Source organism: Octodon degus, unplaced genomic scaffold (genome assembly GCF_000260255.1).
Source record: "Octodon degus isolate 3935 unplaced genomic scaffold, OctDeg1.0 scaffold00050, whole genome shotgun sequence".
Lineage (NCBI taxonomy): Eukaryota > Metazoa > Chordata > Mammalia > Rodentia > Octodontidae > Octodon > Octodon degus.
Window position 1 is genome coordinate 7457479 of NW_004524626.1, and position 18285 is coordinate 7475763.

General features: G+C 55.2%; 1 protein-coding gene across 4 annotated transcripts in view; it reads left to right on the plus strand.

The window, feature by feature from the left end:
- Positions 1–2014: 2014 nt before the first annotated feature.
- Tbxa2r (thromboxane A2 receptor) overlaps positions 2015–18285 on the plus strand; it is an 18557-nt gene continuing 2286 nt past the window's right edge. Inside the window, exons 1-3 of one of the 4 annotated variants that reach the window (XM_023717011.1) lie at positions 2015–2312; positions 5203–5313; positions 15072–15922. In XM_023717011.1, coding sequence (XP_023572779.1) covers positions 15137–15922 — 786 coding nt within the window. In that variant the 5' untranslated portion in view covers positions 2015–2312; positions 5203–5313; positions 15072–15136. The remainder of the gene's footprint in view (positions 2313–5202; positions 5314–15071; positions 15923–18285) is intronic. The other 3 variants (XM_023717012.1, XM_023717013.1, XM_004632940.2) reach the window with 3 other exon arrangements.

Here is an 18285-nt window from a genome sequence, read left to right on the forward strand (position 1 = left end):
GGGACCCTGGCAGGCACCAGGGAGACACTGAAGGTTCATGACAGGCAGGGCCTCCGAGCCCACGCAGGCCGCGGTGGGACAACCCCCCGACCCCGCCCTGGCCCTGGCCTCAGGTCCCCTGGTGTCTCGGAAGCAGCCCCCAGCCCCCTCAGCCTCTTCCTTTCCTCAGCTGTGTCCAAAGCTAAGAATAGCCCTTCCCTGCCTGGCTTGGCCGGAAGCCACAGCCATGGGGGGCACATCCTGAGCCTGGCCTCTGTTCCCACCACAGCCCTCCAAGCCGGGAGGCTCCTCCCTCCCACCCAGGACGGATGTGTGGTTGGGGACCAACCAGGCACCAGCAGGTCATGTTTAAGCCCCATTTGGGCCTTAACATCACTCTCCACCAAGCCTCCGTTTCCCCACGTGTACAACACGCATCCTTTCCTCCTGCCTTCCAGAGACCTGTGAGAAACCGGAAACAAAAAGTCAGCGCAGCTCTTCTTTGACCTTATATCTCCAGGCTGAGGGCAGAGAAGGAGAAGGAACGGCCTCCCGCCTCCTGCCTCTCCTCCTCCCGCGCTATCTGCAGCCCCAGCTCCAGCTCCTACACTCCTTCCCCTCAGGATGACATGAGCTCACTTCTGGGCTTCCTCAGTGGCCTGGACGGTCTGTGTCCACCCCCATCCTTCCAGCTAAGGGGATGCTCAAGAGCTGCCCCACCTGGGTCTCAGAACTGTGCCCTGTGGAATTGAAGGGAGTAAGGTGGGGAGAGCTGGAAGACTTGAAAAGGGAGGGGTCTTGGCGCTAGGGCTTTGCAGGTGCAGAGTTGGGACAGGGTGCCCCTTGCCAAAGAAGAGGAACTTTAGTGTTAAAGGCCTAAAGTTAAAGTCAGGTTAAATGCCTCAGGCACTCAGACAATGGGATAGACAGGGAGGGATGGGAGGGATATAGGTGTGGGCTGAGGCCGGAAGGATGGGGGGTAGGGCAGCTAGGAAGGGGCTTCCTGCCTTCCTGCACTGGAGCCCATCCTCCAACTTGGCCTGGGCTGTGGCCCCTCCTAGGCCACCCTAGGGGACTGTACAGGAAAGGGTCAAGGCTGGTCAGTCATCCTGGCCCACTGCAGGCCTAAGTCAGGCCAAGTTCAACCAGCTAAAACCAGTGAGGCCTCAGTCCTACTCTCCACATGGCCTCAAAAGGCGGCCCAGCCTGCAGGCCCCTGTCCCTCCCCACCCAAAGCAGTAAAGACCCTTTCCAAGACTCCCCTCTACCAATCTTTGGGACAAGTTCTCAATAAATCAGTAAGCTGCCCAGGCTGGGCCCGAACTTGTGATTCTCCTGCCTCAGCCTCCTAGAGTGCCAGCTCTGAGGGCTTTTAAGGTAGTCATCTGCCAGGGAAGCCCTGCCCACGCCTGGCCTCTTCTGCTGCACCTCTGTGCTCGGACAGCTCCATCCATCCCTCCATACCCTGCGCTGGTCTCAGGCCAGGAAGACCGCCCCTCCCCTCTGCCCAGGCCGACCCGCAGGACAAAGCCACCTCCAGCCCCTTCTCAGCCAAGTGGCTCTGAATGTCTAATCGCCCCCACCCCAGGGCCTCAAATGTCCTATATTTATTAAGCCCCTACTGTGTGCCAGGCCCAACTCCACCTGGTTAACCAGCGGGGAGCCTCCGTCCTCTCCCTGTTCCAGGGTCCCAGTCTCTCGGGAGCTGACCTCCCGGCGGCTCCCAGCCCCTCCAGGCAAGCCCTGGGCGCTGTCCAGACAGTGAATAATTCGGGCTGGCAGTGGGAGGCCGGGAGGGGCCCCGCGGGGCAGGCTCCAGAGGCTGGGGTAGGGGGCAGGGACCCCTGCCTTTGCCCATCCCCCGACAGATGGGGGATGTCGCGGGCATCCCCTCCTCCAGCTGTGTCCTTGGCAGGCTGGGGGCGACCTCCGACTTGGAGGCCGCCAGGCCAGGGCTGGGGCGGGGCCGGCACGGGGGCGGGGCGGGGCCAGCGGGGCGGGGAGTCGGGGACACAGCGGAGACCGCGCCGCCAGCCCCAGCCCACCCCGCCACTCCGACCCTTGGGGGAGCCGCTCGGCGCCCCAGCGCTCCTTGCCACCACGCCCTCATCTGGGCCCGCCCGTGACCCGCAGCTGCCCGACATCTGTCAGGCCCACTCCCCTGTGACTCAGTTTCCCCAGCAGTCCCCGGAACTGGATTCCCGTATCCCACGCTTTGCCTGCCTTCCGCTCTCCTGCCCGCCTCAAGGCGCCAGAGCATTTGCCCTTGGGCTCGCGAGACGACCTGAGACTCCGCGGAGCAGCTCCGCAGCCGGGCCAGGTGAGAGCCACAGGTGAGGTTGCCAGGTGAAGCCTGCTCCCCGTGCATGGGGCCCGGCGGATGCACCCCAAGGAATGAGAGCCCGATGGCTAGCGTGTCGGGCTGTCCCTGCCCAGCAGTGAGTGGGTGTGTCACCATGGTCAGTGATGTCAGCCAGGTGCTGGGTGTCTGTTTGTCCCATGCCAGTGGCCTGAGCAGGAGGGAGGGAGGGTGGCCAGGGCTGGACCTGTGTTTCAGGTTTCTCCTAATCTAGGAGGGACCTGTCCAATCCTGAGGGTCCCTTGGCCCTGAACAGGGGCTGCTGGGAGCTGGGGTAGCTGTGTCTGAATGGCTGTGTGCTTGTGGCTTTCCATGTGTTGTGCCTTGCTGACTGTGTTCTGTCGTTCTGTCTGTCTGTCTGTCTGTCTGTCTGTCTGTCTGTCTGTCTGTCTGCCTGCCTGCCTGCCTGCCTGTCCGCCTGCCTGTCCGCCTACCTGCCTGCCTGTCTGTTTGTGTGGCTGCCTGTTCATCTGATTGGCAGTGTGTCTAGCTGTCCCCATCTCTGTCACCTGTGTGTAACAGGCCCACCATTAACCGCCAGCAGAGTGGCCTGGGTCTCCTCCCTGGGCCCACACCCAGAGCTCAGGCCCACACACTCAATGCACAGATGAGGAAACCAGTTCATGGGGGGCGGGGGGCGCACGCTTGGAGGGCCCAGGCTGCAAAGCCATCTGCACCCTTTGGGCTTGGTCGGGGGTAGCTCATTGGAGTTAAAAACAGGAAAAGGTCCCGGAAATGAAAGGCTGTGGTGAGGGAGGTGGGCACCCCTGGCGCCTGGCAGGCGGGGTATGTTGCATGCAGGTGTGTGTGGGCGTCAGGATGGGAGGTTCTGCATGATGAGCTGCTGCATCTGAATCTTCAGGCCCTGATGCAAAGGCTGCCCTGGTCCATAGGAGCTCGCTGGACATGGTCAGAAACCTTAAGAAATAAAGGTGCCTGAGGTCCTGGGGCTCTCACCCTGTCCACAACAGCAGGAAGGCCACCCAGGCTGAGGCCACTGCTTCAGGACTCCAGTGGGCCTGAGCAGAATGGGCACCAGGTGGGTGCGCCCTTCCCCTGTCTCTCAGAGGGAACGCTGGGTAGCAGAGCTGATCCTCCACTCTGCGTGGCCAGCTGGGGACCCGAGAGCTAGTCCAGGCTGCTGTGAGGACAATGTCACCTACTAGAGCCAGACTGTGGGGCAAGCCAGGGCGGGTGCTGGATGGGAGCTGGGTCGGCCCTGTGCCCCTCACACTGTGGCCAGGAGGGCCTGGGAGCTGAAAGTGGCACATTTTGAGTGCCAGGCAGCCTGGGGCCAACACTTGGCCCAGGGCCTGGCTTGAGGCACCCCACACCCTGCACCCATTCCTGGCCACATTCCAGACCCAACCAGATTGCCATGGAAGTTCCAGAGGCTCCGTCCTTTGGAATTCTAGAATCTGAGGCCTTCAGGATTCCAGAAACCCAAGCTCATTAGAATTCCAGAATGCTGGAGGCTCTGAATCCCAACCTTCCTTGGTCTCAGGCCCAGAGATTCTTTCTGTTTTGGTTTGGTTTTGGAGACAGGGTCTCGCCCTGTGGTCAAGGCTGGCCTTGAATTCATTGTGTCACCCCTGCTGACCTCAAACTCATAGAGACTCTCCTGTCTCAGCTTCCCGAGGGTGGGGATCACAGATGTGTGATACCACATCCGGCTAAGTTGAGGGATTCTGTTTCTCCAACATTATTGCCAGAAGCTAGAATCCCTACCTCCCATGAGGCAGAGACAGAGAGAGATCCCTCCTTGGGCCACACTGGGCACTACCAATATAGGACCCTGATGCCAGATGCTCCCGCTGGCCTGCCTGGCTGGGGGAACCTGAGAGGCCCCTGTTACCTGAGCCCCAGTAGGGAGGGGCTGAGGAGGACTGCAGACTGTGGCCAAAGGAACTTGGTGCCTGTTTCCGTGCTTCCCATAGCCAAGGGCTGTGGGCCACAGGCTAGCTCCCAGAAGCCCTAGCTGTGTGTACCTGGGCCTGCCAGGCTCACGCACTGGGTGGGGGTCAAGGGAACCTAGAGGCCCAAGGGGGCCTGGCGCTCACTGCAGGCAGAAGCTGGGTCAGTGGCCGAAGACCTAGGCCGAGTCCCGGGAATGTTTAGAAAGAGCATACCAGCTGGGAAGGGAGGGAGCGCCCCATCCCAGGGGGAATCCAAGTCTGAGGTCACAGAGAGCAAGCTCTGCCCTTGAGTCCAGGGTTGCCATTGCTAGTGGTCTAGAAGAGCACCCCCCTACCCCCACACATGTGCGCCTCTCTGTGCCTCAGTTTCCCCTTGAGGTCACACCCCATGCAGATGGCAGAGGCCTTGGGTCTGGGCCAGGGGGCACCCAGGACGGCTGGCTGGAGCTCGATAATTTATGAGGCTCCGCGGGGAGGAACAGAACTCAGGGCCCTGCCAAGGCGCTGATTAAGGAGATGGGAACCAGGCCCAGGCCACCCACCAGGCTTCCCCTCAGCCTCCACTTCCGGCTCTGCTTCAGGGCAGCATCAACTGAGTGCCTACTATCTGTTTACACCAAGGGAAACTGAGGCCCGCCCCCCACCCCACTGTTGCTGGGTTTTAGGGCACTGGTTCCAGGTTCCTTCCATCTCAGACAAAGAATTGAACGAAACAAGCAGAAGTGGTGCAAAATTTGACATTTTTCTGAATAATTGAAAGTGAAGGATAGAGGAGAAACTGGCTCTGCAGCCTGAACTTGGGTAGAGTAAAAGAGAGGAAAAATAAAGATAAAAGTAGCCCCTACACGTGAGGGTGGGCTTCCAGGGAGCATACGCCTCGGGAGCCCTGTCTAGTCAGGGTCCTGGGCATTACTTGGTGCATGTGTCCTGAGGTCTTGTAATTCACAGGTCCTGTCTATGCCCTGTGTCGTCCTCAACTCCCCCTGAGGGACGCAAGGCCAGTGTCTATGGGCTGCGGAGGGAGGGGAGGCCGCTGTCTTCTGTAGCCTCTTCAGGCAGGTGAGACGGGAAACCCACCCGACCTCCCACAACAGGGCGCCCGCCATCCACTTTGGGGCCTGGTGGTGCCCTGGCAGGGTGGAAGACAGAAAATCCTAGAGAAGACAATGAAGAAAGTTAGTGAGCACTGAGCTGCTTGTTTGATGGGAGACAGAAACTTTCCTATTTGCCCAAATGGGAAGAGCAGGTCAGATGTTCGCACTTCCGGTAGAGAAGAGTGTGTCGGAGAAGACTGTTATGTCTGAGACCCACAGCCCCAGCAAGATCTTGTTTACTTCTCTAGAACAGCACTGGAGTCTTAGGGTTTTTTAAATTTTTTTTTTACATTTATTTATTTATTTAGTGTGTGTGTGTGTGTGTGTGTGTGTGTGTGTGTGGCCAGCTCAGCCCACCAGGGGGCGGGGCTGGCTGGCATGTGGTGCTGGGGGATCGAACTGCGGTCCCTGTGCTTTGCCAAGCTTGTTCCAGGCAGGTGCTTTAGACCACTGAGCCATCTCTCCAGCCCTGGAGTCTTAGGTTTTTAAAGAAAAATCTTAAGTCTCAACAGAGCCTCACAAGAACACCTTTTTCCTTTTGGTTGATTGTGTTCTTCAGACAGTTCAGATAGGACTGGCTTTGTTCTTGTAGAATTTTTTAATTGTCTTTTTGAGACAGGGTCTCCCTCTGTAGTTCAGGCTAGCCATGAACTCACTATGTAGCCTAGGCTGGTCTGAACTTGCAACAGTCCTCCTGCCTCAGCCTCCTGAGGGCTGGGATTACAGACATGTACCACCATGCCCAGCTTGGCTTTATTTTAGAAAGATGAATCCAGTTGTCTGTGTCAGTCACTTTCACTGCAGTGGCTGCTGCAAGGATGATTGAAAAGGGACATTTCCGTTTTGGCTTTTAACTGGTCAGCGAAAGTCCCCTTTCTCTGAGATTTTACGAGCACTTGGTCAGGACCAGCACGAGATGGTCCCCCTGGGCCAGGAGCTGGCAGAATTCGGTTCCCATGTCCTTGCTTGGGCCTGTTTTACTTGACCCAGATTAATGAGATACTGTACGAGTCTCGTGGCCTCTGGGTCTACTACTGTATCAGAGGACAGACATGGCTTCCCACAGAGCGGCTCGAATGGGCTCAGACTCAGCCCCGTTCGGGGCGTGTTACAAACCCTCAGGAGTTGCGCTGTTGGCAGTAACTGGAGCCCGGCCTCAGCCCTCTCTTGGCAAAGTTTTGCCAGAGCCCTTTAGGGTCTGGTTGGCTTCCCTGTGCCTTTCCAGAAAGCCTGAGGCTGCCAGATGGCCACCCAGAGTTATTTGGGAGGTTTAAAATAAAAAGTCCCACCATCGCTGTGGAGAGGCCGGGGTGGCCCAGATGTGGGGGTGAGTTCTGTCGGAGGCACCTTGACCACCTCCATCGCTTTTTCTGCATGGGGAGTGAAAGCTTCAGTGCAGAGGTCTCGGTCAGGACCAGCGCCTGTTCACTCCTCTACATGACAGCCTGTGGGGAACATCCAACCACAGTTCTCTCCAGGGTCCGTTCCTCTCTTCCATACAGGTTCTAAGAAAGAAGGCGGTTTGCCTGGGTGGTTTTAGGGCCCAAGTGGGCAAGCATTGAGCCCTGTCAGGTAGTAGCCACTGGTCTGAGTCTTGTGAAACCTCGAGGGTCCATTTCCAATGTAGCATCTCTTCCTATATGGAAGGAATCCTGAGGTGTCTTATAGCCCTCCTCTGTGTCCCTGTTTTATTTTATTTTATTTTATTTTTTTTGCGGAACCTGGGATTGAACTCAGGCCCTTGCGCTTGCCCGGGAAGCGCTTATTCCACTGAGCCATCTCCTGGGCCCCCCTGGTTTGCTTTCTAATACCACCGGATCCCTGTCTAATCCCCTGGCCCACTTACTGGCCTGGAGGTAGAAGACTGGCTTTAACAGCTCCTTGGGAAGTGGGAATAAGGCTAGAGCCCTAGGGATGCAAAGCTGTCCTTTGTCCGTCCCCCTCAGCCTCTTGATTTCCAAAGGAGATAGATGTCAGACATAGCTCTCTGGTGTCCTCGGCCCACGACTGCAGCCCCTAGCCTTTAGGAGCTGCAGGGTTCCCTGCCTGTGCTTGCTAGATGCCTGCCTGTTCCTTGGTCAGTAAGCCTCTTTCCCTCCAGCCTGGTGCGTGGGTGTGCAGCGCCAGAAAGGCTTATTTGGTGTCTGTAGATGTTCACTTTTGCCTTTCCCTAACATCAATGTGGGGGTAAGCGCTGTTAGCCCCGCCTTCTGAGCAGCCGATCCTGGGGGAAGGGGCTTAGCCCAGTGACCTGCTGTGTCCCCTGCTCTCCGTGTCCTTCTTGGACAAAGCTACTTCCACCCTCGGACCGCACCTCCTCGGGGGCTGGGAGGGACAGGCAACTGCTGCCCCGATCTCTTGCAGGGGTCTGGGAGGGAGATCCCTTGCGCAAAACAAGTTCACTTCTGGGCCTGTGGGCATCAAAAAGGCGGGAGTAAGAGTAGCGCCAAGCAAAAGGGTGCCGGCCATCTCTAACAGCCTGCGGGAGGACTGCCCAAGTGTACTGCCCTTTTCTCTTGCAAGGTTTTCACATTCAACCTTCAACCACTTGAAGCCAGCTTTCATATGATTATTTCTGCCTTGTCTCAATGTTATGTACACCATTTTAAGTGCACTAACTTTTTTTTTGGTGGAACCGGGGCTTGAACTCAGGTCCTTGCACTTGCCAGGGAAGCGCTTATTCCACTGAGCCATCTCCCCGGCCCATAAGGTTTTCACATTCAAAGGCAAACAGAAACTGGGAGTCTGAATGCATGGAGGGAGATGGGGAATGCATCTTTTTTTGTTTTTCTTTTGGATGGCTCAGGATGCCTTAAGTGCGAGTCTGTAAGGCATGAGGATCTGGGGATCGAACCACAGAATCCTGAGCCTGACTGCTTTGCTTAAGCAGGCTCTTAAACAACTGAGCTCTAAGGCTGAGGTCAGGCGTGGTGGCGCTGGCCTGTAATCCCAGCCCTCGGGAGGCTGAGGAGGGAGGATCACTGTGAGTTTGAGATGAGCCTGAGCTACAAAGTGAGCTCAAGGCCAGCCTGACCTGCATAGCAAGACTCTGTCTGAAAAAGACACACACACACACACACACACACACACACACACACACACACACACATCTAAGGCTGAGAATCAATTAGTGCCCTCTGGAATTTAGGAGAGAATTGTCTAGGGATCTGCTCTAGAGGGTGGCTTGGAATGACAACTTCATGGAGGAGGCAGAGGTCCTGTGCTGCCCGATACTCTTCTGCAGGCGTCGCTACAGGGAGCATGGAAGGATTGCAGGGAGCCTAAGGCTGCAAAAGCTGTGTGTAGTCGAGAAACCTGTCTGTAAGACGCCTCTGTGGGCTTGGTTTTTGTTTCTCACACCGGGAATTGAATTCAGGACCTTGCACTGGCTTGGCTCCTCTTTGATTGGATGCTGTTTTCGGTTGGGAAATCCGCTGGACTCTTTGTTATAAGACTGGTGTCAAGAATTTTCCCTCCCAGGTGTTCCATTATTCCATGCTGTGGGAGCCACTTGTTGGCTAATTTACTTAGGGAGACCGGAAGTGGCCCGATGCATAAACTGCATTCTGGCCCTCACTGGAATTTGAGAATTGCACCTAATTTTGCGAGTAAATCTCATCCTAGCAAGGTGGGACAATTAGAAACTCATGGTTCAACATTCACCTTTGGGCTGGGGTTATAGCCCAGCGGCATAGCACCTGGCTGACAAGCACAGGGTCCTGAGTTTGAGTCCCTCCCCCCCCAAAATTTGTCCCTTTAAGGTGACACATGAGAGCCAAGCAAAGAATCTCTGAGGGCCGGCCAAATAACTCAGCTGATTGAAGCACCTGCAAGCACATCTTGTAGACCCTTCCCCAAAAATAGAGGGATTCTTTTTTGGCAGGCTCAGCCTGCCTTAAGGACGGGTCTGTTAAGGAAGGTGGAGGTGGGGTTCGAACCATGATATCCTACGCCTGACTGCATTTGCATGAGCAGGCACTTAAACAACTAAGCTATGGAGCCCAGGAGGTGGCTCAGTAGAATAACCGCTACCCTGGCAAGTGCAAGGGCCTGAGTTCAATCCCCAGTTCCACAAAAAAAAAAAAAAAAAGAATCTCTGACTAAGCATCCCGGCTCCCACAATGGCTAGAGGCCCAGAAGGCTTTTCTAGAGAAATAAAGCAGAGCTGTATGAAGCTGCTGCGCGGGCTCACCGAACCTCCAAGACTACCCAGGTGCCTCAGAGGTGGGGCTGAGGTCCATGACGGTGATTTGCAGGTTCCCCTGGGGTTCCTCAGTCACTGCAGGGGGAAGTGAGGGTTGTAGCTGCTGTGGCCCCTCTCTGGGAATGGCGGCAGTCAAAGCCCGATGCCGTGAGCCCGGCACTCAGGGCGGGGCTGGTATGGCCTTGTGCCCGGTCTCCAGTTCTCTTGCATTTGGAACAAGACCTCTTCCCCGCTTGTCCCTGGGTTGTCCCTTAGATGACCTGGGCAGGCTTGTCGCACTGCCAGCCGTGACACTGTAATCTCTGCCTTTCTCTTTGGTCCCTGCTCTGCGTGGGATGGTGGACATGGAAAAGGCCTCGTTCAGCCCCTGGGCCGCAGGTGCCCAAGGCTGTACCCGAAGTGTCTTTGATGAACATCGAGTATCTGGGGTGGATTGACAAATAAAACGATATTCCACTAGTGCTTCTCCCTTCCTCAAAGACGGATCTATATTAGTACATTTACAAAGGACTTAATACACCTTCTGGGGCAGGGAGATGGCTCAGTAGGATAAGTGCTTCTTTGGCAAATGCAAGGGTCTGAGTTCAATCCCCGGTTCCGCAAAAAAAGAAAAAAAAAAAAATACGCCTTCTTTTCCCCTCACAAGAGCAGGCATTGTTTTTAGCCCCCGATGTGCAGGACAGTCCAGCTTGCGTCTGTGGAAGGGAGCACAGCCGCTCCAGGGAGGTGCCTTCCCTCGGAAAGCTGCCTCAGCATCCGCCCTCACAAACCCCGAAGGAGTCTTGGGTCTTTCCGGCCTGGCTGCTCTCTGCCCTGCTGGACATGTGCAGCTGCCGAGGGGGCAAGATCGGGCTTACCGCTGTCCGAACATCCAGTGGGACTCGAGGCCATCTGAGCGCTGAGACGGGGAGTGGAGCTCCCTGCGGGATTGGGGCCTCGAAGGAGGAGGCCAAGAGGCCTCCTAGGGTCAGGGACGTGTGGGGCGTCTCCTCCTCGGGGCCCACCGAGACACACGGCTCCGGGCCGAAAGTCGCAAAGCAGAAACGTGGTGAGAAGGGAAGAACAGCCTCACTGGCTAGGGTCGCAGCCCGCACCCGTGTTTCACCATTTCCCAGTTCATAGGACCCCCAAACGGCGCTGAGGCAGCAGACCAGCTGCTGCCGCGCTGGCTGGGCAGGACCAAACCTTTCCCACTCGTCCAGGGCAGAGTTGGTGCAAAACTCCCTCCAGCTCCTACTCAGATCCAGAAAGAGGGCATCAGCTACATCTGGACTCCTCAAGGTGGTGTTCTTTGTGGAAGGAGGCGTCCAGGAGCCTCAACACAGTGTCCCTTGGGACTCGAGCTCTGACCGGGCAGGCAGCTCTGCCAAATCTTAGGGAGGCCCGCACTGTTCATAGAAGCCCAAGAGGCAGCCCCAGTTGAGGCCTTTTCTGTTCCCATGTTGAGGCTACTAATGCTGCAGGGAGAAGGGGTGCAGCCCCCTGCTGCCCCTCCCTGGTCCTGTGACTCCCCCAAGATAAGCGCAGAACCGTGAAGCGGTCTGGGAGAAACACCACATTTACTCTGAGAGCGAAAAGACATTTGAAGGTAGCAGAGATGGAAACTTTTGTCCCTAAGAATGGGATACTTTTTTTAGTATCAGGAATCGCACTCAGGACCTTGCGCTTGCCAGGCAGGTGCCGTGCCACTGAAATATATCGCTGACCCTTAAATTATTGATTGGCTCCACTTAGGTATCCATAATGATCACATTCAGTACAGGGGCTTCTCACTGTCCGTGGTGCGTCTTGATTCTTCTCTGCGCTTTCCTCATTCCCCTCCCCTCCCTTTAACCTCTTCCCCTCCTTATTCATTTAGATTTGTTTCCATTTTATCCTTTTCTCTTTATTCCTCCACCCTTTCTCCCTCCTCCTCCCCCCTCCCTAGTTCCCTTTTCTTTTGAACCATTTCTTCCTATTTCACAACATCTGTTGTCCATTTTGGTTCTCATTTACGCTTCTGTTTCTTATGCCAGAGAGATCATGTGATCTTCACACATGTGCACCCCATTTATTTCACTTGTGATCTCAAGGTGCATTCAGTTAGCTGTAAGTGCCTCCATTTTATCCTTCTTTATGGCTGAGTAATACTCCATAGGGAAAAAAAATACATCTTGATCCATTCGCCAGTTAATGGGCCTTTGGGCTGTTTCCCAGATTTGGCTGTCGCAAACTGTGCTGCTATAAACATGGGTTGCATACATCACGTGGTGTGAAGCTTTTAATTCTTTTGGGAAGATGCCCAGGAGGAGAATGGCTGGGCAGAATGGGACATCTAGTTCTAGTTTCTTTTTTCTTTCTTTTTTTTTGGTGGAACCAGGGATTGAACTCAGGCTCTTGCGCTTTCCAGGGAAGCACTTACTCCACTGAGCCATCTCCCCGGCCCCCAGTTCTAGTTTCTTGAGGAATCTCCACACTGGCTTCTACAGGGGCTGCACCAGTGTGCACGCCCACCAACGTGGAAAAGGGCTCCTTTCTCCCCCAAGCCCCAGCAGCATTTGTCATTGGTTGACTCCTTTTTTAAAAATGTATGTATTGGGCTGGAGAGATGGCTCAGTGGTCTAAAGCACCTACTTAGAACAAGCTTAGCAAAGAATCAGGGACCGCAGTTCAATCCCCCAGCACCACATGCCAGCCGGCCCCGCCCCCTGGTGGGCTGAGCTGGTCACACACACACACCACACTCTTTCTCTCTCTCTCTCTCTCTCTCTCTCTCTCTCTCTCTCTCTCAAATAAATAAAAAATAAAATAAAAAAATAAAATGTATGTATTTAGTACAGTGTCTACAGGGTCTCACTACACAGATCAGACTCATAGTGAGCCTCCTGTTTTCAGCCTCCCAAGCACTGGGATTACAGGCGAGCGCCCCATGCTCAGGCTCAGCCTCAGTGTGCCTGGGGGCGGGCCAGGAGGGTACGTGGGCTCGAACCCCAGGTCCCTGCGTCCGCTTAGGCAGGTGCTTTAATTCACTGAGCTATCTGGCCGGCTCTAGTTGACTTCTTGATAGCTGTTCTTTCTGGAGGGAGAGGGAATCTCAGTGTTGTTCAAATTTGCATTTATTAAATGACCAGTGACCTTGAACATTTTTTCAACATATTTATTTGACATTTGTACTTCTTCTGAGAAGTGTCTGTTCATTTCAGATGCCTATTTTTTGGGTCGGGTCTTTAAATTTGGGGGTGGGGGCCTGATTTTTTTCAGTTATTTATGTGTTCATTTGCTCAGCTCAGGCCGCCAGCCTTGTTTCTGAATTACCTGCATTGAGACAAGGAAGGGATCTAGCCAGAAGGTGGCAGCTCCAGGCAGGGCTTTAGGACTCAGAGGCGTTGCATCAGCTCTGGGCCAAAGCGGGCCTGGCTGCTGGCTGCTGGCTGCGGCAGGTAAATGCTGCAGGTTTTTAAAAGGACAAAGTTTTCTCTTCCGTGGCAGAAGACACTGCTGGCTTCAATAATTCAAACAAAACAAGGATAAAGCCCCTATGTTCTCTAAAATCAGGGGCTTATCTCCTATCTGCAAGATGAGGTTTTGTCAGGTCAATTGGTAGAGAGAGAGAGAGAGAGAATGCTTCTTAGCACTGGGGAGGCTGAGACAGGAGGATCACTCTGAGTTCGAGACCAGCCTGGGCTATAACGTGAGCTCAAGGCCAACCTGAACTGCCTAGCGAGATTCTGTCGCACAAAGACAAAAATAACAACAACAAAAAAGAAAAACCTCCAGTGGCTAGCACAAGGTAGCAGTGTGAGGGCAGGCCACCCCAGAGACACAATAGTGAGCTCCTCCTGCCCTCTGTCCTCTTGTTCTTCCCATGTGTCTCAGGAGCCCACAAGGATGTTACATACACATGGGGTCCTGAGAGCTACCGGGCACCTGCGTCCCGGGGCCTTATGATTAATCCTGCCTCCCCCTCCAGCCTGGTTTGCCTCCACCTGCCGTCCTGCCTCACTAGCAGGGAGGGAACAAGCCAAAGACAGAAGATCTACTCGTTGGGGCCAGGGAGATGGCTCAATAGAATAAGCGCTTGCCTGGCAAGCTCAAGGGCCTGAGTTCAATCCCTGGTTCTGCAAAAAAAAAAAAAAAAAAAAAAATCTATTCACACTCCTCCAATACCAGGAGGCCGAGGCAGGAGGATCACAAGTTGGAGCCGAGCCTGGGCAACTTAGCAACCTAGTGAGACCCTGGCTCAAAATGTTATTACAAAGGAGTGGGTGGGGGGCTGGGCATGGAGCTCAGCACACAGGCCCTGGGGTTTCATTTCAGGTTGGCAAAGGAAAGCGAGGCAGCGGGAGGAAGGCAGGGGATGCAAATGAATGCAGCGCCCCATCTCCAGCCTCCCGCTGTCCGCCTGGTGGGCTCTCGGAGTCTGCACCCACGTTTGCAGGTAAGGCCTGAGTTTAAATCTCAAAGTCAACTCCAGGTGAACACTGATTCTGGACACCGTGAGGACCCACTGTGCACCCGCGCGACCCCAGCCCTTGTAGGAGTGTTAGCTGCCTGGCACCCTGGGTCCCTCTGCCCCTGCTCTGCCCACCCGACGCCTCCAACTGGCTTGCGTTCCTCCTGCCTCAGCCTCCTGGAGCGCTGGGATGACAGGGTGCCTTTGATTCATTATTCCATACCCAGCCTCCGCTGGGTTCTCAGCTGATCTTCCCCGCTGCCTGCCCGTCTGCCCTGCTGTGTGTCCTGCGCTGTCACCCAGGCCCACGCTGGGTGCAGCCACTGCCCTTTCCCTCACACCCTCCCCCAGAGCTGGTGCCTCAAAGGACCTGAGGGATTTTTTTTCTTCCCAAAAATGGAACTGGGACTCATGGGCTTATTTGTTGTTCTAAGAATGTCACTAGGGACACGGACAAAGAAGTCTCATGATGGGGTGGGGGTGGGGGTAGACAGAGGCATCGAGGTTTCCTAGAGCAGCAGGAACAGGGACAGGTGACACCCAGTGACAGCAGCTGCCCTCGCCGCTGGGTGTGACCTGGAGGTCACGCGTCCATGTGTGGGTCGGGCTGGTTGTGAGCTCTGCCTCCATCTTAGGAGGGTGAAAGACAAAGGAACTGAGGCTCAGAAAGCAGGAGTCACAGCAAGCACCAGGACATATACGCTGGAGCTCCTCAGTCCTTCTCTGGGGCCTAGAAAACTTTCAGGTGTCCCCCCCAAGATCCCAGAGAGGACAGCCCTGGTCTTTGTCCTCAAGGGTCTTTTTTTATTTGTTTTTGAGATTGGGTCTCACTATGTAGGTCAGGCTGGCCTTGAGCTTACTTTGTAGCCCACGCTGGAGTGGAACTCACAATGATCCTCCTGCCTCAGCCCCCAAGTTCTGGGATTTCAGCCCTTAGCCACCATTCAGGGCAAGTTCTCCATTCTTACCACTTGCACTCAGAAAGGCTCCTTGATGAAGTGGATATTGGAGCTGGGGCACTGAAGGTTGTATAGGAGTTTACCAGAATTAGGCAACATCAGTAACAAGCCCATCCTCTGTCTCCTAGATGTGCCTGACCCTGGGCCAGCCGGATGGGGTGGTGACCCGCTGAGACCTGCGCCCTCCAGCGCCATGTGGCCCAACGATACTGCTCTGGGGCCGTGTTTCCGGCCCACGAACATCACGCTGGAGGAGCGGCGCCTGATCGCGTCGCCCTGGTTCGCGGCCTCCTTCTGCGTCGTGGGCCTGGCCTCCAACCTGCTGGCGCTGAGCGCGCTGGCGGGGGCGCGGCCGGGCGGCTCGAGCCCGCGCTCCTCCTTCCTGACGCTGCTCTGCGGCCTGGTCCTCACGGACTTCCTGGGGCTGCTGGTCACCGGCATCATCGTGGTGTCCCAGCACGCGATCCTCTTCGACTGGCGCGCCGTGGACCCGCGCTGCCGCCTCTGCGACTTCATGGGCGTCGCCATGGTCTTCTTCGGCCTGTGCCCGCTGCTGCTGGGCGCGGCCATGGCCTCGGAGCGCTTCCTGGGCATCACGCGGCCCTTCTCGCGGCCGGCGGCCGCCTCCCCGCGCCGCGCCTGGGCCTCGGTGGCGCTGGTGTGGGCGGCGGCGCTGGCGCTCGGGCTGCTGCCGCCGCTGGGGCTGGGCCGCTACTCGCTGCAGTACCCGGGCTCCTGGTGCTTCCTGACGCTGGGCGCGGGCGCGGGCGACGTGGCCTTCGCGCTGCTCTTCGCGCTGCTGGGCGGCCTCTCGGTGGCGCTGTCCTTCGTGCTCAACACCGTCAGCGTGGCCGCCCTGTGCCGCGTCTACCGCGACCAGGAGGCCGCCCAGCAGCGCCCGCGGGACCGCGAGGTGGAGATGATGGTGCAGCTGCTGGGCATCATGGTGGTGGCCAGCGTGTGCTGGATGCCGCTGCTGGTGAGTCGGGGCCGCGGGGCGCGCGGGGCGGGCTCCTTGCTGTGGGGGCTCGTTAGCCTGACGCCAACGCCCCCCAAGTGCATGTTCCAGACCGGACGCATGTGGGGGACTGAAGTGCAGAGAGGGCCCTCGAGGATAAGATAGAAAAGTTTGGGTTAGATCCCCCGCGTGCCGTGCCGGCCCCGCCCCCGGAGCGCGCTGAGACTGGGCCTCATGGTGTGTGCCTGGAATCCCAGCACTTGGGAGGCTGAAAATAGGGGGATCACTATGAATCCGATCTGTGTAGTGAGACCCTGTAGACCCTGTACTAAATATATTTTTGAAAAAGAAAAAAGTTTGCAGAGAGAGGGCTTTGGTGCTGGGGCTTTGAAGGATCAAGAGGAGTTCATTTGCTAGATTAAAAATGGGGAAAGCACTGTGGATGGAATTGCTGTCAATGATTTCCAAGTCCACTTTGTGTTAAGCACAGGGCTGGACTCCAGTAGACCCACACAGATTTTTCTCTGGGTGGATCAGAGTGCTAGGCTCAGAAGAGGAGCCTATTTATCTTCTTGGCATGGAATGGAACCCAGGGCTTTCACAATGAGCTACACTTCCAGTCCTTTTTGAGACAGGGCTTGGCTAAATTGCTAAATTGCTCACACTGGGCTCAAACATGTGATTCTCCTGCCTCAGCTTCCTAGAATGCTGGGATGACAGATGTGGGCCACCACATCTGGGGCCAAGGTTCACTTTTGTAAACGAGTCCTTCCATTGAATGCATACAGGTGTCCACCAGGGGCTTAGTTCCCTCTGGTTATGGGATTAACGAGATATTACTAGGCCTGGGCATGATGGTGAATGCCTGTAATTCCAGAACTGGGAAGGCTGAGGCAAGAGGATTGCCAATGGTTTAAGGCCAACCTGGGCTACACAGTGAGTTCAAGGCCACTCTGGACCACATAGAGACCCTGTTTCAAAAAACCAAAAAAGATGCCAACACAGGTTGGGATCAGAAAGAAACATTGAGGAATTTAGTGATTCTAACTAGGATGGATGGCTCCCTTGATTTTGTCCAATAGGTAAATTCCTATTCATCCTTTAGAACCCCAGTTTCCATGGTTTAAAGCAGGGCAGAGTTCATTCTGGAGGGCAGGGAGAAGGAGGCTGCAGGAGACTTGAGGAGTGAACTGCTCAGGGACCTGGGGAGGTGCTCCAGGCATGGCTGTGCAAACTGCCCTGCGGCAGGACAGCACTGGGCAGTGTGCGGGAGCAGCCCCGAGTCGGTGTGGCTGGAGTGGAGGGAGTGAGGGGCAGAGTGGGAGCAGGGGAGGTGGGCGGGTTGGGGGGGCGGACCGGGGCAGCCTGCAGGGTCCCTAAGCTGCAGGGAGGGCCTGGGCTTGGGATCCCTGAAGGGCTGAGGGCCGGGGAGAGAGCCGGGATCGGTGCTCACACGCCCCCTGGTGTAGGGCTCCCAGCGGTACACCTGGCCCCCCAGAGGTCAGGCTCTGCTGTGACCCCAGGGCACCAGCGCTCCGGTAGTGCTCGTGCGGCTGTGCATTTTAATAAAGTGCAAGTTATTTCAGTATAACATAATTCTTAATTATAATCATTTGCAATTATAAACTTGAACCAGGTGTGGTGGTTCAAATAGCCCAGCTCTGCAGGAGGCTGAGGCAGGAGGATTGAGAATTGAGGTCAGCGTGGGTAACTTAGGTATGCCCTGTCCCAAAATGAAAAATAAAAAGGGATTGAGATGTAGCACCGCAAAAAACAAATAAAATAATATAAATACCGTAATTATTATGTCATTATAACTAGTAGTTATCTCATTATGCTATGTTATAATTAAATAATGCATAATATGCAACATTATATAATGATGTGTAATTGTATTCATAATTACATTAACTATATAATAATTGTTATATATTATTTTTAAGTAGTTGCCTGTTACATAATTAAAACTTATTTTATATATTTAATAGTAAATATAAGTTATATGTTGAAATATATATTAAAATGATGAAATATACACTTTAGTATAGAGAATTCTTTTTTTTTTTTTTTTTGTCTTTTGAAACATGATCTCACTATGCAGTGCGGGCTGGCTTTGAGCTCACTCTGTAGCCCAGGCTGGTTTTGATGTATTTGGCACAGGGTCTCACTACATACCGATCCTCCTGCTTTCAGCCTCCTCAGTGTTGGGATTATAGGCATGCACCACCACGCCTGGTCTCAGTGGCGGGTTGGAAGTGCCCGGAGGTGGGGCTAGTGTGGCCTGTGGGGCCGGGGATTGAGCCCCAGCCCCTGTGCTTGCCTAAGCAAGTGCTTAGTTTGCTGAGCTATCTCGCCAGCCCTCCCAGAATGGCCTTTAAAATATA